Genomic DNA, 21033 nt, shown 5'->3' on the forward strand with positions numbered 1-21033 from the left:
ACGCAGATCAAGAATATAAATGAACAAAATGAAAATAAGAAAATGAGCTACCTGTGTTAGTCTGACAAAGGAAGGGAAGACGTGATCAGATCGGAAATCTATTCAAAGTGTAAGAGTGTTGATCTTCTCTTAAAGTGCAGATGACGTTTGATTTTCTGTATTTATGTGAAACAAGTTCATGTTTTATTCAGCAACAAAAAAACATGAAAATTAAAAAACTCATTTGGAGAGATTTGAACCTTTGACGGAATGAAGCAAGTAAAACCTTTTTAATTCTATTTGTATTATATTTATATTTGTATTATATTTATTATATTTTATTATATATAAGTAAACCTTACACATTATGTATGTAAGCATACAAATGAAAGAGTTGAGTCAGATGTTTCTAAAGTGACTGTCAGATACAGAAAGAGCCTGTTTGTAAAAAAAACCCAAAAACAAACAAAAAACCAATAACCTCTTATTATGACTTCTGTGACATGAGATTGAACTCATTTACTAACCTGAAAAGTTAACATACATATTTACACCTGCAGGACCTATTTTTGATTAACATCTGAGAAGTGAGAAAAGTCTGCTGTAAACATCTGACAGTTTTAGATTATGAACTGAATTATTTAAAGATCAGCACGCTAAAGGATGAAGATGATGAAGTTGGGAACATTAAAATGATAATTCAGTCATCGTTATTTAACTGATTGGATCTTTGACACACACACACACACACGACAAAGAAAGCGACCCTGGGTGGTTTTATGTCCTGATCTGGAACAGATCCAGAGCCCTTCTGGCCAGATGGCAGCCATTTATTGGTCCAACAAGCCTGTTCAGAGGTTTTCAATGAGAAATGGCTCATTTCTCACTGATAAGAATATTAGTGCATTAGCAGATTCATTTTTACACTTTTTTACAAAGACTTAAGCTGCTGCGGTTTGTGATCCAGCCTCTCTTTTGTTGGCAGAGGCTGGATCACCAGGTGGTTTGGGAGCTGATTGTCACTCAGCTGGAGCACATCACTAATCAAGGACTGCTCTTAAGCTGCGAGCTGGGTCGGCCTTCCGATATGCAGAGCCATCTATCATTCTGTGCTCCAGCCTGGCTGCTGCCAAACCGCACCGCCCACGAGCCCTCCTGCCCTCCTGCCCTCCTGCCCTCCTGCCCTCCTGCCCTCCATCTCCGGAGCTTGAAGGCCTTGCCAGCTTCTGGATTCTGGTGTTCACCTGTGATACCACCTTGCCTCATCATTCAGCAGATGCATGCACCACCTGGATGGCTACCTACCTAATAATTTTTTCATAAAATCTCTCCGCTATTTCCAGTTGGCCTCTTTGGGTCCATTTACCAACCTTATGTCACATTAGCTGCTTAACTGTCTTCAGCAGTTGCTGCCCAAACATCCAAAATGAGCTTAGAGGTGGACTGCAGAGTGAGGTAGTCGTTTCAGTCACTTTGTGTTCACATTTCATTTAATTTTTTTTTTTTTTTGTGTGCAAATAATATGCATGGGCGGAGCTTTGAGTGTCTCCATCCTGCAGGTAAAGTCAGACTTTTGATGGAGCTGTGCGTCTGTCCTCATCTCAGACGCACAAATGCAAACATTTATCAGAATTTCATTACCTTCCAAATTCTTGACAAAGAGAACCTGTAAGAGGAGCCAGAGGAGGAGGAGCAGCACGACGCCTTCGATCAGCCCGTTACAGAGGAAAGAGACCACGAGCTGCCACACGGGGGGCTGGAGGTGCTGCTCCTCAGCCGGCTCAGGCATCATCCACTGAAGGGACACATGTTCATGGACAAAGAACTTCATAGAGCTATGATGCTTATTATCTGGAACATGCACTGATGCTGGAAGAACCAAACTGATGCAAAGAACGTCTTAAATTAGTTCTCCTGATGAATGACCGTCACCACCACGTGGTAGAAATGAGACTCACACGGCCTCTCTTCTCTTTTTCTGCTCGTCCGAGTCCAAAACCTGAACAGCTTCAAATCACTGGATGTTGACAGCATGTAAAATAGTCCTTACTTTCTCACTCACATGAGATGGTCATCTTCCTCATCCTCCTCCTGCTCTTTGCGGTGTGTTGGCAGATGAATCGGACTAATATCTGGTGTTTGTCCGGATGTAGTTGGACTGGGCTCAGGTTATTCACTGCAGTGAGCTCTCAGCTCGGCACATGAGCTGCTGCAGCATCTGCAGGATTTCTGGACAACGTCCAGTCAGAGCTGCAGTCTAGCTGCTGGCCAAAGACAGACACACACACACACAAATGCAAACTAGCTGTTCTCTCTTTGTCCCCGACGTCGTCCTTTCAGAAAATACTCTTTTCTTTAGTTTTGGGTTCTGCACGAAAGTTAATCAGCATTCATCTTCTGGTCTCACAGCAGAGGTCATAATAGTTATAATAATCAGAAGGAATAGGACAGTGTGTCACAGCAGAGATGGGTGAAGGGGATAAGAGATGAAGTCCAGCCCCCTTTCAGTTAAACTGCTGGCACTTTTGTTCCTTCTATACCTGATAAGGTTTCAGAGGGCAAAGTTGCAGAGAGGACATGACACAGAGAGGCTTTATTATTTTATTTTATTTATTTATTTTTTTTTTTAATTGCATCAGTCTTTCAGACCGTTTTACCCAATCGGAGTCTGTTTCCATGCCATGGAGAAAGTGCAGGTCTGGATCATCTGGATGGTTCCCCATCATGTGAGTCACTTTAAGCTGCTTGTCTGTTTTTCACTGGTGATTTGATTTGGAGCTTGTTTTTGGTTACCTTCTCTGACCGTCACCAGGAAGGGGGTGGGTGTGTGGGTGTCATTTAGTGAACAGCTTTTTTTTTTTTTTTTAACTATTGTATTAATTTAACTACAATAAATAAAAATATAAAATATTTAGAATTTATAGTATGTTTTTAATAAATACAAAATATTAACTTAACACTGAAGGGGAAATCTGCCTCGTGTTGAAGTTTAATAAATTGCTGAAGTGCTGAAAATGCAACATGAATAAAATAATAAACTTTTATAAATTAGACAGGCTAAAATAAAGCATGAGGTGGATGAGTGTGATACTGCTGGAGGGATATTACATGTAAATAATGATGCTGTAGAACAACAGAGCCCAACCTAGTCTGTGGATTTCATCAGATGCTTTAGAGGCATCAGGAAACACGCAGCAGCTGTCAGGCCGGGACTCAAACAGGACTCAGGAGCAGAGCCTTTGGAAGTCACAGACTTTATTCTCGGCAGCAATGACCTCAGAACCAAGTGAATAAAGAAAACAGGGCTATGAAACATTAACTTTAACGGGGAGTTACGAGGGAAAAAGGGGGACAACACAAAACACTCCGTAGGGAGGAAAAGCCTGACTAATAAAACAAAAGAAAACTCACTCACTCTACTAAGCGGAGGATCAAGATAATTCTATGAAAATGTTATGAAACTCAAAATCACTCTCAAGGAGGAAAACACAAAAGCTATGAACATTAATCTATACAACAGAATTTACAAACAAAAGGTCACTCATATAGAGGAAAAAAAAAACAAAAAACAAAAGGCTGTGTTGAAAAAGAGCTAACTGATATAGAAATGACCAACAAAAATTCACTCAGTAGAGGTTGATTGATCAAATTGATCAAAAAGGCTTACACGAAGAAACGAGGACACACTGGCACAAGACAAGGGGGAGACAGACTATTTGAACTGTGGGGGAAAATGGGGAGACAATTGGTAATCAGGAGGACACACCGGAGACATGAGGAAGGACAAGTGATCTGAAACGAGAGGAGAGTTAGGCATTTCAAAATAAAACAGGAAGTGACGACACAGTGAGCCCAGACAAGACAACCTGTGACAGCAGCGAAGATGCGGGTCTCGGTCTGGATCGGGTCCTTAATCCTGCCCTGGTTCTGGACTTTTGGAGAGTCGAACTTCAAATATTCTCCCAGAATAAGTTTCTCAGCCTCAGGTAGGATCCAACACGAAAACAGCTTTCACTCCGAAATCAACGAACAAAACAAGAGTTTTTATCGCGTTAGATTTCTGCTTCATGAATATCAGGCTTGGTTGTTTTTTTTTTTCTTTAAGTAAAGTATTTAGTATTAAGTATTAAGTATTTAAGTATTTCAGTATTTAAATACTGTTAAATGTGTCAAACAGAATAATGCCGCCGTGTTGTGAGGTGGACAGGCAGTGGAGCTAAGAATCAAACTGAATCTGATGTTCAGTCACAGAGAATCAGTAATAATTATCTTATATACTGATAAATGTTAAAGTCAAAGATGTCTTCAGAAGTCTGTTTCCTCCAACTAATATCTCATAATTAATCTAGTCCTCCAGTTTAATCCAGTCTGATCATCATGTGATCATAATGCAGTGTTTCAGCATGTTTCACTCCCCACATGATTAATTTTGGATTGATGACAATTTTATTCATTCAAAATTAAATCTACAATGTGAACGTCTGTCAACTAACTAATGAAATAAATGATTGTTGGAGCTGGAGGTCAATAAATGATTGATTGTGCACTTCTTCCCATTTTAATCTTCTAAATGTGTTTCTGGCAGCAACAGCAGCACAAAAAATGACTTTTGGGCATCCAGGTGAATTTTAATGGAGGAACTTTAATATCAACAATTACGTTTGGACATTTAAAAAGTTTCTGCCTCTGCATGACTTAGGAGAAGTTACCGTCATGGACATTTTCACAAGATATTTTGACACTTGGAAAATTACATCAGTATTTTGAAACAATTCCCTTGATTCACAATTTTGAAAGAAACAATTCAGCTTGCAGATCGGCGGGAAAGTTTCAGGGGTCAGAGCAGCAACGCTGTTAATACACAGGCTCCTCTTTTTCCTTTTGGGCTGCAACCTTCTGTCTTTTCAGTGTCTTTTCCACAGACAGCGTTTCTGCTGATGAGATTAAGCTCTGTCTTCAGCCTACGTTGGTTAGGGTGGGCTTCAGGAAATGCTGTCTTGTAGAGCTTGGATGTGATGCTTTGCAGCCTCTGCAGGAAAGAAGCACTGATGTGGTGGTCTTTGAAAGAGAAAACTTCTGTGTGTGTGTGTGTGTGTGTGTGTGTGTGTGTGTGTATGATACACGCAGCACAGTATCACAATGAGTGTGATACTGTGCTGCGCTCTGTGCTAATTTAGACCAAAGTTAACACAACATGCTTGATTATTAAGCAACAACGAAGCCAGACTCGTGTTTTTGTATGTGTGATTAATGAGCTGATAAACTATGAGCCAAGAGCTTCTGCACGTTGACAAGTTCAGACAGATTAAATAAACTAAAATATGGACCTAACTATGATGCTTCTTGAGAATGAAAAGCATCAGCTACATTATTTGAATTCATTGTGATGAAGAACCAGAAGTCATCGCCAAACTGGACAGCCAGCTCACCAGCACCACCGTTTTTCATCGTTTCCTTTGTGTAATTGCAGAGATTTCGTTGAAGAGGTTCCCGCTCCCTGAAAATGATGCACTAGTCCAGATTGTGCTGCAGAGACAGAATAACGCTGTCACAGCTGTTGGACGGACACACGTATACAAAATTATTCAAAACCCTCAGAAGGCCGTGAGTGGATATTTCTCAGCAGCACGTGAAGTCAACAAATGACAGCTCCGAACGGGCAGAAATGAACCTTTTGTCTTTTACTCTGCAGGCTGCAGCAAACAGGACGGTGATCTGGAAGAACTGTGGGTCCCAAAATGTAAGCAGTTTATCAAACCACTGTAATAAACAGTACAGAGCAGTGACCGATTATCGACAAATGACCGAGTCCTTCTTGTTCAGGATTGCAGTTATAACATCACCATGGTCCATCAGAGGCAGCACGCTGACCAGCTCTTTGTCTGTGGAACCAAAGCCGCAGAGACTTTTTGCTGTGATATGGTAGGCCTGCAGACAGTGGATGTGCGACTGAGTTGCTGGTTCTGATAACCAAACCACTTCTTCATTTATTTCTTTGACATGGCTCCGCAGTGCTGTTCTAAGGAAAACCAAATATGGTGAAAGCGACCTTATCGGCCCAGATATAAGATATTGGGTTGTTTTAAATGACCTGGCTCTTTAAACTCACTAGTTTCTTTTACACTCACTGTGTTTGCTTTGTTTGTTTTGCAGGATTTGCATGATGATCAGCCACTCTCATGCAGGTCGTCTGAAAGTACTAAGAACATACAACACAGCATTAGGACATTTACCATAAAGGAAGGCGAACCGTCCGCCCTTTTTTGTAAGTTACTAAGCTGGACAGGTTTTCTAGTCCTCATTTTGTCATTGAAGCTTTAATGCTTATTTCCTATTACAAACTCTTTTGCTTGTTTGGTGTTCTTGTGTTGAAATGTGAACTGATGCACAACAATGCCTTTCCATTCAGCAAAAAATGGTGATGAATCCCTCTATATAACACACTCTGGATCTCAGGGCCAGGTCGGCATCCACAAGTTTGGAAAAGACAGAGTTGGACCATCAAAATCAGTTAAAGGTAATTTCTTTGCTCAAACAGTTTAAGGTAATAAATGTTATATCCTCAGGGGACAGGGAACAATAATGACTTTATTTCTCTGTGTGTAGAGCAATACTACTTGGATTTGGTGATCAGCAGACGAGAGGATTCCTTACAGGACAAAGTTTATGCCTTCTATAAGGAGAAAAACACAAAGGAAGGGCTTCTCAGTGACTTGTGGCTTCCTTTTGTGACTCAGGTTTGCATGGTAAGGCCTGATTACCCATGTATGAACACGAATTCAAAGCTTATGCTATAAACACAAACTGGGACCAACCATAAACTAATATTCCCACATGCATCATAAAGCGGGGGGGGCTGACCTTTTGACTGTGTGTTACTTGTAGGCTGATATCGGCGGTCCAAAGAACCAGCTGCAGTTCAAATGGACATCTGAGATGCACGCCAGGCTCTTCTGTGGAAACGCCAGCAGCAAGCAGCATTTCTCCGAGCTGGTAGATGTGAGCACAGTGCAGGCAGAGCGGTGGCAGGACACCAGAGTTTACGCTCTCTTCAGAAATGAATGGTGAGGCGCCCACATCACTGATGTGTGACGAAACTTTATCAGTTTACCTGTTGACATGAGAAGACTTGCAGAATGACGTGGTCAGCATTAACCAGCCAAACTAGTCAGCCAATCACAAAAATGTTTGGCATTTTAGAGTTGCACAGTATGTCTTCATGTGACACAATGAAATCATTGTTAGTTCAAATTGGTGCAACAACACAAAAATGTGGACTGAGTGCTCTTTGTTCGTGTTTTGCTTCCCCTTAAGTTAAAGGTAAACTTCAGTTCCTCTTTCTAAAAGGAGCTGTCTGAACAGCTGCTGCAGATGTTTCCTCGTAGACCTGCTGATTTTGTGATTCTCTCTGCAGGAATATGAGTGCTGTCTGTGTCTACACCATCAAAGATATCAACCAAGTCTTTATGAAGTCCCCATTTAAAGGCAACCAAGCGGACCAGAAGAGGAAGGTGTGTGTCGTTTCAGGCGGTCACAGTAATGAACGGTCACAGACGAAAACCAACACTCATGTTTTGCTTTGTTTTTCTCCAGTGTGTAGAAGACAGCACAAAGTTTCCTCTGGATGTCATGGTTAAGATCGAGAAGGCTTCAGAGTTGGAGGACTTGATCCATCCTGTGCATAACTCAGGCCCGCTGCTAATGAACCACCACATCTACACCCGAATACACGCAGACAGTTCCCAGAAGAACAAGAATGAGCAACACACCGTTCTGTTTCTGGCCCTAAGTGAGTAATATGATATAGCACTCTGGGTTTTGGATTATAGGTTCCTTTAAATAGATGAGAAGAGGAAGTCTTTTCGAAATAGATGGGAGAAAATGGCAGTCCTGAAACGTCAGCACTCTGTTATTCACATGGAGTCAGGATCGATCGGGAGGAGGTCAATATGAAAAGATGGCGGTGCATTTTCTCGCTGGCCGAGCTGGTGCTGACATGGCCCTTTTTTTTTAGAATTTTATGTAAACACACATTTTAGGATATGCGTCCATCAAAGCGTGAACGCCAAACTCAGCAGGCGCTGGGTCCTGGTTGTTCCTCGTTGTCTGGTGAGAAATAAATCACTGGATGATATTGAGTTAGTTTCAGACATTATGTATTTCCCATCAGTTGAGAAGTGCAGCTTTAATTCCATGAACCACTATCAGCAAACTTTAGAGTGTTGAGTTTGCTATGTCGAAGGAGAGGACACATGACTTTTATATCAATGTGATAAATCTTGTGCACAAACATTCATAGCATGCAGAAAAGGTTCAGCAGAAACAAATCAGCCTCTCACACCACAGTGACACTCCCACAGCCACAAGGATGATTGTGATAAACAGCATGATTAACTCAGATGTTTCAGTTTGGTCAGCTGCATGAGAAAAAGAAAACAGACATACAGCTGGAGGAGAAACTCTTAGCTCGAGGTCACATGAAACATGAGATATGAGTGGGATGTGTTCAGCAAATTGGAGTATAAACTCTCCTGCATTGCTTTTTACAGATAATGGAGCAATCCACAAAGTAATAGAGACTCCGAGTCAAGCCATAGTCATCGCTGAGTATCACCAACTCAATCCCAAAGACCACATCCTGAGTATCATCCTTCAGCCGACCTCAGTAAGTAACAGAGCCTGGACCACACTGCGACCTCTCTCCACCCAGACCCAAGGGTGTGATAATAAAGGGTGATAAATCATTGTGAGTCAGAGGAAATTGGGAAAGCGGTGGCTGAAATCAAAACAGGGGAGCTCAGTGATGGTCATGTGCGATTGGAAAACCTGCGTGCTGTCTGTGTGTTGTTGTAGAAGATGCTCTACGTGAACTCCAGACGTGAACTGATCCAACTCCATGCGGCAAATTGTTCCAAGTACGGAGACACATGTGAGGACTGTGTCTTAGCCAGAGATCCATACTGTGGCTGGAACGGCACCAAATGTACCGCAGAAACACAGTAAGTCTTTTAAGTTACATCAGAACACAAGCATGAAGGAGTCTTTACTTTTACTGTCTCTCACCAATATTAATTAGAGACAAAGGTGATTTGGGTTCATGCAACATGGCCTCCAGTATGTACGAAATATTTTATAATCAGTCACATGTTGGCCTTTCTCATCACTGAGTCAGTCTTTACTTAAATATTGATTCAAGTCTTATGAGCTAAATAAAGAAACAATAGTCATTCAGCCCTTCTTGTTCACAGCTGACCTGCTTTAAATCATCTGATATGAAGGCCAAAGTTTGGTGTTAATAACTGGCCACAGTGTCCATCATCCACACCATAAAGAGTCATGAGACATTTTAAAAGATACTGAACTTTACTTTTACAAGCTGCACAGCGTGAATTTTAATTTTAACCCGTCTGCTTTCCTAAAGAGTGGAATGATATGCACCTCACTCTCATTGAAAAACCAAAAACAACTTTGATTTTATGTTTGGTTTCAGCAGAACCAACTGAACAAATGATCAGTAGGCAGCAAACATGCAAAACGCGAGCACAAGCACAATAAAAGATAACCAGACAGCTGTTGAAGCACATGAGTGTCATGAGTTCCAGTCTAGTCAGTTAACTGAGGACACTCACTATTCAACCTCTTGTTTGACACAGGAAATTATGTCAGTATCACATTTTTTTTTATTTTTACAATGAGCAGTGTGTAGAACAGGAAATGAGTGTGTAAAGGGAGGTGAATAACCAGTGCAAGTCACCTCCACGCACCTTTTACCACTCCTTTCCACACACCCGCCCCCTCTGATTTTTCTTCTATGACAGATCACCCACGTCGTCTTCCTGCATGAGTCAGGTGGCTCAAAAGCTCATACCTGGTGAAACAAAGCTGCGTATCTGATGAAATTAACATAGTTAATATAAAATAGAGCTGTCAGCTTTAGGGCGATCGACTAAACCTTACCTCACCGTGACATCATGGAGGTGAATGGCAGTAATTCACTTCTGATGGCTTGTTTGACTTCAAGACTCCAAAGCACTATGGAGCGCTTTTTCTTCTTTATTCACTTTATAATTTGCTGAACATTTTGGCTGCACTCTTGCAGAGTTCTTACTTCTAGGCAATTTGGTGAAAGCCTTCTTCTTTGACTTGTACCAGCTCTTGTAGAAACGTCGCTTGCATGAGGAAGATGCTGCTGATGTTGTTTCCAAGGCGAGCTATTTCTCTGAAGAGGATATTGTTACCTTAGGCCCATTACACTTCCTGTGATTTGTAACTAACCTAAAAGTCAATTTTAAAGTAATTTTCTTGGATTCACAATCAAGATACGTCGGTTAGAGCTGCTTTACGTTGTTAATGTGGACTCTGTGTGGAGTCTTCATGTTTCCTCCCACCGTCCAAAGACTCCAAATTGCCTGTAAATGTGAGCGGTTGTTTGTCTGTCTGAATAAACTGTGAGCCTTTATCTTTATAGTCAGCGGGTCATCCATCAGGAAGCCTCCATTCTAATGTCATGTCCGTTTTTCAGCTGCAGTTTTGAAGCCTTGAGTTGGTCATTTTTGATTTGTCTGTTGGCCATATATGGAGAATAAATTGAAACTGTCCTAACCTCATTGGTTGTACACACTGTCAGTCACACCTTGACCAGGCTGAACCCGCCCCCCCCCCCACTCCCCCCAGTATCAGCTGGATTCTTTTTATTGTGTGTGTGATGACTTACTGCTGTGTTTGTGTTTAATGCATCTCTTGGTTTGCACAACCTTTTTTTAATATAACTCATTCTGACTGACATCCTTTCATTTCACACAGTGAGACTCTGCAAAACGTGAGCTCAGGGAACTACGCAATCTGCCGCGAGTCCACCAAGAAAGGTGAGATATCTGCAAGTTCACTGCACATTGAGGCCATTGGTGTTGGTGACACACAGGTCTGAGAGGTGCGGGCTGCTTCAAATATACTCGCAATAGTTGAGGCACTTCAGAGTTCACCAACTTCCTTCCGGTTTTGTTTTTTTTTAATCACACTACTTATTCAGTGCAACTGCAACATAAAAGCTCTGCAACAAAACACACACTGAGATGTCACTTCTGAAATTCTGAACAGTTTCTCCTTTACTTCTGTAAAATGCTTTGCTTACCGTCTTTCTGCTAAGCTGATGACGATCTAATACTGATCCTTTGTAGCCCCTCAACATCTGTTATTAGTCTGAAGGGTCTCCATCAGTTCACTCATAACAACCATTATGAAAATACACAAAACGAATCTGAGCCTCGAGCACTATTTATATCGAGCCCCACTTTGAGGGTCCTGATACAGATTTTAAGAATTGAAAGAAAGGAGCATTTTTAACTAGCACTAAAGACATAAAAGAAAACTGATCAGCCACAAATATGATGTAATTCATTTGTCAATATAAATATTTCAGATTCATCATCCTCACAGTACCACCTTGTGAAATTACCCCGTATGGAAATTAATATATGTAGGCTCAATGTATCTGTCATGCATAGTGACATCCACTCATTTCATGGTTGAACTGGAGAAGTAAATCCACAAAGACATTAGTGATCAGTGCCACAATCATAAAAACAAATACCTTCTTCAAATAGGACCATCAAATGTGACCTTGCCGACTAATATTGTGGTTATATTTGAAGATGGGACTCTTAGTTTACATAAGCAGTACTTCTGCATTACATTTTCCGAGAACCCTGCTTGTAAAAAATAAAGGAAGGATGCGTCAATCAAGCTATTGCATTTCCTCAGCTGCCTACAAGTTTGTGACTTCTCACCTCGTTTTTGACACCCATTGTTGGCCAAAGGTGTCACAACATTCAACCCCGAGAGCAGTTCTATATATCTATATTACCAGTTTCATTCTGATTTTTCACTTTATGAACTGTGATCAACGGAGGAAAAAAAAATCCCCATTGCTAGGACAGAAAACCCAGACTCTAGCTCATCACATGCAAGAGAGCATGTGAAAAAATGCTGTAGAGTCAGGCAGTCACAGAATAGTTCCTTTAAAACAGATCATGATTATTGCTTTCATTATGAAGGTACTTACTGTTTCATTATCAGATTATTATTACTAACAGCCCTGTAAGCACACAATCCGACTTCTCTGGAAGACGATCCAGGCATACTGGGCGTGGCTTGCAGGATGTATGCTTAAATAATTTATTCAATACCCAATTAAATAAACTAAACTGAATCCACATTCACCTTCGTGCTAACGGAGCGTATTGTTTTTCTCAGCCTTAAGAAGCACTCATGAAAGGCAAACAGGGGGTACGACGAAGACGCCAGCAACCGTCAGACTACCCGGAAAGGCCAAGTATTTCCTCCAGTGTCCGATGACCTCCAAACACGCCAAGTACACCTGGCATCACAACAAAGAAACCAAAACCTGCAGGTCTACCAACCAGGACTGCTTGTTTCTGATCGACAGCATGGCCCCCCAGCAGGAGGGGTCCTACAGGTGTGAGTCGAAGGAGAACGGCTACACCAAAGTCCTGGCCCAGGTGGACCTCCAGCTGGACAACGAGGCACCGAGGCCCCCATCGGTCCTGGCAGTCTGCCTCAGTCTGCTGGCCGCGCTGCTGGTCTTAATGTGATGGCGATAGAAGGTGCCACGATGACAAAGAATGGAAAAACCAGCCAGAATCCGGAATCATACAGTAAATCAGGCCCAGAATGTGAAAAGAAAAACCTTTTTTCAAATCCTTTTTTAATTTATTTAACTTTCTTTCTCTCGCTCTCTTTTTAGATAGCATAAATTTATTTTATTTTTTTTTTTATATATATACACAGCACTTTTATAATTATTTTTATACTTTTTTAAAAATAAAAATGTGACTAACTGGAAGTGCTTTCCTTTCAACAAAAGCTCTTCCATTGTTTTCCTCTGCTTCTTTAGAACCAAGCCTGTACCTGGGCTAAGTTATTATGATTATGGTTATGATGATTATTATTATTATTGTTATTATTATTTTATCATTATTATTATTGTTTTTGTTATTGTTATTCTTATTAGCAACGATGCTACAAAGGTTTCTAAATGTGTGGATGATGTGAAACAGTCAGTTGAAACGAGGTTGTGTACTCCAACAAAGCAAACACAATGAGAGCCCAGCGTAGCTTTAATTACTCACATGGCGACTCACAACCGCGATAAACAACCGGAAACCACAAGCTAAAGGCTACTAGCAGCTAAATGCTACATCCGGAATTGAACGACTTCCGGTACTTGAACAGCAACAACAACAAAAAAAAGTCCTCGGCATGAGAGGAAAAAAGAAATTAAAATGGACATTTAAGATGATTAATCTTAACTTCAACAAGCCCGTCAAAGTCCACCAACCTGGCTGATCCTTCACTGTCATCCCCCGGCTCAGCTTCCATCACCTACGGCCAGCGGGAGGCCTGCTCCGGCGGGGGAGCTCCCCAACAGCACGGCCCAACGTGAATGTAATTACAGTCTTTTTATAGTTAATTGTGTCGCCAGATGTGATTATTGTGTTCAAGCTTGGAGAGCTTTTTGTTATTTTTGATTTGCCACATGGCTTTCTTCATTGCCTGCAGTTGTGTTTTGTTTCACTTCTTGGAGGTGTCCAGGTCTTGGTACGTATTTTTGCACTTTAAAATCCTTCTGATAATTGATATTTACTCACAGGAGGAAGTCAGTTTCATTGGCATGGCTTCATATTAAGGAGGGGTTGTCATTCTCCCCAACTTGAACAGATCTCAGTTTTACTTTTATTTAATTCTTGAAGACAATTGTTTCCATATATGAGAGACACCAACTCATTTAGTGTAGTCGTACACGACTTTAACAGAATCTTTCCTTGTGTCTCTCCTGTCTTTGACAAGGTAAATCAGGTTACGGCTTCCTGGTTTTTCTTTTTTGGTGTATGACCAAAAACAGGCTTTTGTTGTGGCATATACAGCAGACAGTGAAGCCCTGATGGCCTTTTTGTGATTATTGGATTGGTCTGATTTTCTGTCGGCCTTTCTCTCTCTGTTACAACAAACCCCCTTGTTTTGTTAGTCATGGTTAAAGAGGATATCCTGGAAGTCTGTTTTCATTTGCATTTAAAATGGCTGAATGAATGTTTTCCTGTCTGCATTGAAAATGTTTGGTGTACCTTGTCTGAGTCCCACTGATAGACTTCTGAGTTATTTCACTGAGTGACAGGCATTTGCATAATTCGTGTGAGCTGGCAGGTTTCTTTCTGTTTGATTGAGAAATAATTTTGAAACAGAGACTTGAGAAAAGTAATTACTGCATCAGATAATCAACATTCCATTGTATTGGGTGGTTCTTGTGATAGAAAGACAAACCACAACAAATAATAGTCTGCTGTTAGTCGCTTTTGGGAAAACTTAAGTAACTTGAGAGCTGAGACTTACTGAAAGCTGAATCAGAGTGAGAACCACCTCCAGTTCCCAATGAGAGTTTAGCATAATGTCTTAATTCATCATTCAGCCATTCATTCAAATCAGGTAAACCACCTGTGAAAATTTCCTTTAAATATAAGATGCTTTCTACCTCAGACTGGCCTGTTGACAATGTTTAAAACATTGTACTTATGTTGTAGAATACTACTGAGATGCTGTGACGTGTGTGTATTTTGATTTTATGATCTATAGTGTCATACAAGGAGGATTCATTTCATAACTTCGCTGTGAGCTGTTGAGATTTACTGGTATATTATAGTTAACTGATTCGTATTTTATTTAGTTTAAATGTCCAAAATAGATTATTTGATGAGCCTTATCGTTGATTTGTTTGCTTTTTTAAGCCAAAAGTCTGTTTTCATCATATGGGGGGGTAGTATGTTTGCTCATATTACAAATCATTTATGGAAACGGAAATATGTGGAAATGTAGGGGAAGAATTGTACTTTGCATAATAAAACCCTGTTTAAAAGCATGACTTGGTTGCCTCAACAGAAAGCTACAAAACTTCCATAAAATAAAGGTAGGTGTAAAACCGATTGTAACTCAGAACTTTGGTGATGACAAGTTAAATTCTCTGTCTGATTTCACAGAGAGAAGTTAGTTAATTCATGTTGTTGGTGGGAATTATGAAGGGACTGCCATCAGACTCTAAATTCTGGTTAACTTCCATCTTGGGGGGACATTTTTATTCTCAAGAGAAGCACTTCATTGACAGAAATGACCTGTTTTTCTTTTTAAGGATGTGAAAATATGAACTGAACCAAACACTATTCAAAATGGACATTTTAAGGAGGAAATAACAAACACACAGGAGTAAGATATAAAGTAAAACTTTATCATGACATACAAGTTTAAAGCCCTGAGAACCATATCTTTTATATTACTAATATGAACAAAACTGAATGTGTGAAAACCACTTTGGAAAAGTGCTCCTCTTAAATACAATCAGCACAAACCAGTTTTTACAAGCATTCGTGTGTTTTGTCCTATTTTTGTTTACTTTAATCAAAGAGAAAACTATAATATCAGTAATATCATTATTATCATGTCCATAATAATAACAGTACAAAAATATGCACAAACCCCACAGTTGAATTAATATACGGAGCATTGTACAAGCCAAAAAACAACAACATAAAATTGATAAATGAGGTATTCGATAACCACTTGCATATGCGCCTGTTTTTACACAGATCAGGTTAGTTTTTAAACAATTTAAAACTGAATTAACTCCAAAATCATCTGAGAGACAAAAGGTTCTGCAGAATTCCAACTTCACAGCTTCCTGAGCGACGAGACTTTGCCTGCAGTTACTGACGATGAAAAGAAGTGAAATTATTTTTTTTAAGTAAATTAAAATAAAATCCAAAAAATGCAACACCAAAAACCAAAGTAAGATTCAGCGAAGTGACTGCAGCTTCTGTCAGTACTCGTCCCCCAACGCAGCTTCAACATCGAACGCAACAGTGAATACAGCCCACTGCCCTGAGGTATTATGGTACGAAGAGGTCAAGGGGGGAGACGGGGGAGACGGGGGAGACGGGGGTGTCTCGACTAGACACAGACGCACGGACGCTTACAGGCAAAGCACACAGTACATACTCATCCACACAGCAGGTCAGGCAGCAGCAGCCTGGAGGTTGGCGAGGAGACGTGAACGACCAAACCCTTACACACTCCAGTCTGCACACAACAACAACAACAACAACAACAACACAAAGTGCCCTTCGCTGGGACACGGTGACTCTGGGTGTACTGGACAGCTCCCAGTCAGCAAACTGGGAGCTGCACAGTCGTGAAGGAGGCCGATGCTGGAGAGAACTTCCATATTTGATGATCAAAAAAACAACACAAGAGCTTCCTCTCCGCTGATAAAACAATCATGGCAGGATCCTCAGTGCATGTGGGCATGCGGATATTTAACCGCAGCTGCAACCACATAAAACACCCACTCAGCCTTCACGCACGCACACACACACACACACACACACACACGGACAAATGTACAAAGGCAGTGAAGCTACTTTATCACACAGTCAACGCTTAGACTAAAAAGATGAAACAGAAAGCTTGGACTTAGAAATAAGAAAGTGTTTTAGTAACGCAGGCTGAAATCATGAAGCTTCATCGTTACTAAAAACAAGGTCCACCAGAAAAAAAAAAAAAAAAAAAAAAAAAAAAAAAATCAATGCAAATAAATAGGAAAACTCTCTCTTTTGACAACTGGTGTCTAACATCTAGACTGAATCATCCCCCTGCCCACCCAAGAAAAAAAAGAAAAGTGATCACTCTCCAAAGGATTAAGCTCGAAGAGAAAAAGACATTTTCCCAGCCAGCTGAGTAGAGAAACCTCCGCCGGCCGGATCTCACCAGCAACTACTTTTAAGGCAGCATCTACAAATCTCACCTTTATAAAATACAGTTATGTGTCGTACAGGGTTGTGAGGGGTACACCACAAGGACAAAAGAGCTCCATCCTCAAACCCCCTCACACCCTCAACTGTGATCTGCACTGCAAAACCTGACACGTAATGGCTAAAATACAATCTAATAAAAGCAACAAGGCTGCCCACCTCAGATCACACTGGGCTCAAAGAGGTTCCTAAACAGTTAAAATGCCTCACATTCAACACAGATAAAGCTAGAAAATTCATTCTCATCCATAATGGTATTTCAAAATGCTATGAATTTAGTTTAAAGGGAAGAAAAGTACGTCATAATTGAGGGGATGTTTCTGGATTATCAGGAAATGAGTCTTTCAATAATTCTCTTCCCATGGTCAATGGTTGAGATAAACTGCGTCCATGAGCGGGTTTAAATTAGGGAGACGCAACAGCACCTGAGCGACACTTCAAAATCTGCTAATAACCCACAAAAACGTCCATCTGCACATGCCACAAAATCTGATTTTGAGACTTTCAATCCAGTTCTGAATCATAATTTTTTCCATTTATCGAATCGTGGAAACAAAGCACTTGTCACTCTAAAGATATTTTCACTTGCTTGAGGAAAAAAGAACAAAAAACAAATTTGGATTCTGTGAGATTAGATAATTTTTTTTTTTTTTTAACTGCCACAGCAGGTGGAAGCGACGGGGCTCGTCTTTGGTTTCTAGCTGTGCAATAACCAGAGTCTAATGTGAGCCAGCGGAATAAGGTGTTCAGGCGCCGGACACATGATTGTACACGTGCATTTCATTTCACCGCTGTCGTGGAAGAAGACGTTCTGTGGTCAAATTTAAGGTTAGCGTGCTAGTTTTTTTGTTTGTTTGTTTTTTTTTTTTTTACATTTTTTCAGCACCTTGAAAAAATTTTAACACTCGTTCTTAAGAAAAGATGCAGGTATATAACTCCTCTCAGACATTAACTTGAGGAACCAAAAAGAAAAGAAAAGAAAGAACGAAAGAAAAACGGAAGCAAGCATAAAAGTTCTACAAGTAAAATACAGGAGGAAAGAAATAGCAAGCCCATCCCAGGTCTGTTTGTCCCCCAAACCACCAGCAGTGTGTCAAAAGCTTTACATCAGGTTCAGTCCAGGTCCGGTTTCCATCTCAGGTCGGGGGTCAAGTCTTGATGGCTCTGCAGCCGTATGAGGTATGTAGTGTAACTCTCCTTTTGAGAGAGCCGGATGAGGTATTCTTGACAGTCATGTAGACTTGTGCATTCTTCAGGTTTGGATCCTTTGTTGTTTTTTCTTTAAATTAACAGTGATTCCTTGCAGTTAGGGTCTCATTGCCTCCTGAGAGAAGGACACCCTCCGGAGCAATGACTGACGTGCTGCCGAGGGGGGGGGGTGCACAAACAGAATGGGAAAACAAACTCAAACCTCATTCTAGCAGCAGCTAAGCTAATGCCTCGGTCACAAAGATCGGAGCTGGGAAGAGAAAAGAGCTCAGGGTCTGCAAAGTAAATAACATCATAATGTCCCTCCCCCGAAAAGTTGTGCGCTATTTGTTTTCAGACAGCTTGTGCGGACCAGCACGAGGGGGAATTTTGGGGTTATACTTCCAGCCTTTCTATAATGGACTGAGGGCGGACTTATGAAATGAGGTACGTAATGTGCTGCTCTACAGCATCTGATCGTTCACCAGTTTAAGCGGAGCAGTTGGATGGGGGGTACAGTGGGTTAAAGAAACCTGAGCGTCCCCCGTCTGGAGGCCTGTCACTGTGAAGTGGGTGCTCTGTACACAAGGTTCCACTGGTGAGTTACTCGACTTCCCCTGATTGCAACTAGGTCAAAAAGAATACAAAAATAAAGTTGATTCAGGTTAAATATACTACAGCTCCTGAGGTAAAGACACCACTGCAGGTTACTTGATTTGAGGTATGTAAAAAGAGAAAAACTAAAAACACAAAAAAAAAAAAAAATCATTCTAAAACACAAAATCAAAAGGACAACAAAATGGCAACAAACAAACAAAAGTCCTAAGATAAAACTTTTCAAGTTCAGTTGTGACTACACCTGTCAGTGGGTTTTGGCTGAGCTGATTGTGTTTAGCATGTACATTAGAATTAACAAGTGTGTGTCAATCGTGTGTGTGTGAGTGTGTGTGCACGTGAATAAAATGCATAGCTGTGCGTTTGGGCACATGATGTCATGTAATATTCTCAGGCTCTGTGTTCATGATTGGACAGCCAAGAGGTTGACAGGGTTGATGAGGTATTTGTTGTGCAACAGTTTGTTATTCTTATCGGTTTCTCGTTGTACTGTATATTCATGCGGAGTCTCCCGGCGGAAGAGAGGCCCGGGGAGCAAGTAGGAAGGGGCCACCCGAGTTAGGGCGACCCGCTGGGGGCCGGCTCAGCCGAGCCAGGACCCTTCGAGGAGGAGGAGGATGTGGGGCTGAGGGTCTGAGCCTGGGGTGCAGAGAAACCAAAGCTAGTGCTGGTTCCAGCCGGGGAAGCTGAGGCAGCTGCAGCCGACACGGCAGGACCCGGGGCCCCACCAGACTTGTGGGCAAACAGGGTTCCTGGATTAAAACAGGAGAAATCATTACATCAGGATCAACAGAATAAAATTTTAAAAGGCTTTAAATCACAAAACAACAACAACTCCACACACACCTGAGTAGATTGTGCCATTAACCTCCACTGAGACAGTGATGCTGGCATTTCCATTGGTTGAGATGCTCAGAGACATGTCCTGCTGCTTCTCATCTGGACACAGAAAGGACAGTAAGCTCACTACAAACGTGTTCCACACCGAGCGTGCCTCTCCAACATGAAATCTAATTCACAAATGTTTGCTCTATTGGACAAAGTCCAGCAGTTTCTGAAAGCGTCACAGCCAGTTCAGGGTCGTTACGGTAATTCCACTCGCACTGTTGAATCTGCCCGAAAGCACTCACTGACAGGACACTTTGGTTAAAATAAACAACAAGTCCAGGTGGACAGCAGGAATCTTCCGTGGTTAAGGGTTAAAGTCCGGCCTGACACACTCGGCAGCACTGACCTCTGGTGGTGATAGCTGGGGCTCCCAGGCGCAGATTCATGGGCATTTGGGAGGCCATGGCCAGCAGGTTGTGCTGGAAGGCCTGCTGCATCAGGCGCTGCTGCTCTTCTGCCAGACGGGCCATCTTTCTCTCGGGTCCTTCTCCCACGCCGGTCTCCAGCTTTTCTCTCAGCTGCTCCAGAGTGGCTGCTCTCGCCAAACCAGCAACCTGCTGCTGTCCGAGAGCCAGAGCCATGGAGGGCCTGGCTGCCATGATGGAGGGGGTCAGGTCATCTGGAGGAGGGAGACAAAGAGATGGAGGATTTGTTTTATGATTTCTGATTAGTCCACACTCAGGAAATGATTGCTTGTCTGTTCTCTGTATCTGCTGAATTCACCCCACTCTCATAGAGTGCATAATCAAATCTTTTTGTTGGGGTCCAGAGTCACATTCCAGCCCAGTCAGTGCGTTTACATGCACAGTTAAGTCAAGCTCTGGTCGTAGCTCGATAAAGCCATCTGATCGGACTTCTGTCTTTGTCTCAGATTACATGCACAGGAGGGAAATCCATCTAATTTTTGAAATCGTGTCGCCTCCGCTACCATAGGTGGCGATATGCACTCTTTCTGCTTGTGGGTAATGGGCCACTACAGATTGACCTGTGACATCACACACCACAACAGAGGTGGAAAGGAAAAAAAGACAGGTGAGACGAGCAAAAATTAGCTTTTGCTACAGACTTTGCCATGTTCGACGCGTTAGCGGTTAGCTGGCCTCCTACGTTTACGTTTTAAATGCCGTTCGACTTCCAGGTCATAGCTTGGGGTGAAACTTTAGCATATGTGCAGATCACCTCCTCCAGCTCCAGTCCAACTGTCCTTATACCTGCTGCAGTAGCTCAAATTTCAACTGCATTATCTGGGTGTGTTAGTGCGAAAATTGTAAACTCGACTTCAGTCGAGCTAACGTGTTTACATGCACTTTAAAAGTCCAGTTTTGGTCGGACTGACGCAATAATTTGATTTTTTAGGTGTCATGTAAACATGCGGAGTGTAAAGACAGTGATCAACAGGATCCCACTGATGTGGACTGGAGACTTCAAAGTTCATATAATGTCCTCCCCAGCGTGGGAACCATGTCATTAATCAGGAGTAAAGATGAGGGCC

At 41.7% G+C, this 21033-nt stretch overlaps 2 protein-coding genes across 3 annotated transcripts in view; one reads left to right on the top strand and one right to left on the bottom strand.

Annotated features, from left to right (window-relative positions):
- The first annotated feature begins 3843 nt into the window (after positions 1-3843).
- On the top strand, positions 3844-14902 carry LOC115041061 (semaphorin-7A). The gene is made up of 14 exons (XM_029498347.1): positions 3844-3965; positions 5450-5583; positions 5672-5719; positions 5803-5901; positions 6133-6244; positions 6389-6496; positions 6586-6725; positions 6865-7043; positions 7394-7490; positions 7573-7768; positions 8529-8644; positions 8833-8978; positions 10783-10844; positions 12232-14902. The coding sequence occupies exons 1-14, from the start codon at positions 3863-3865 to the stop codon at positions 12588-12590; spliced, it is 1899 nt and encodes a 632-aa protein (XP_029354207.1). The 5' UTR covers positions 3844-3862; the 3' UTR covers positions 12591-14902.
- Positions 14903-17669: 2767 nt separating this feature from the next.
- Positions 17670-21033, bottom strand: part of LOC115041517 (AT-rich interactive domain-containing protein 3B) — a 43899-nt gene continuing 40535 nt past the window's right edge. For both annotated transcript variants that reach the window (XM_029499005.1, XM_029499006.1), the window contains exons 7-9: positions 19888-20160; positions 19500-19592; positions 17670-19405 (exon numbers count right to left, since the gene is read on the bottom strand). In XM_029499005.1, the coding sequence (XP_029354865.1) occupies positions 19212-19405; positions 19500-19592; positions 19888-20160 (560 nt within the window). In that variant the 3' untranslated portion in view covers positions 17670-19211. The remainder of the gene's footprint in view (positions 19406-19499; positions 19593-19887; positions 20161-21033) is intronic.

This window comes from Echeneis naucrates, chromosome 3, assembly GCF_900963305.1.
Source record: "Echeneis naucrates chromosome 3, fEcheNa1.1, whole genome shotgun sequence".
Taxonomy (NCBI): Eukaryota; Metazoa; Chordata; class Actinopteri; order Carangiformes; family Echeneidae; genus Echeneis; species Echeneis naucrates.

Excerpts from the sequence above, each read along its gene's own strand:
- LOC115041061 (XM_029498347.1), top strand. The coding sequence starts at position 3,863 with ATGCGGGTCTCGGTCTGGATCGGGTCCTTAATCCTGCCCTGGTTCTGG. Across the intron at positions 3,966-5,449 it reads AATAAGTTTCTCAGCCTCAG|AGATTTCGTTGAAGAGGTTC; the intron begins GTAGGATCCAAC and ends GTGTAATTGCAG. Across the intron at positions 5,902-6,132 it reads AGACTTTTTGCTGTGATATG|GATTTGCATGATGATCAGCC; the intron begins GTAGGCCTGCAG and ends TTTGTTTTGCAG.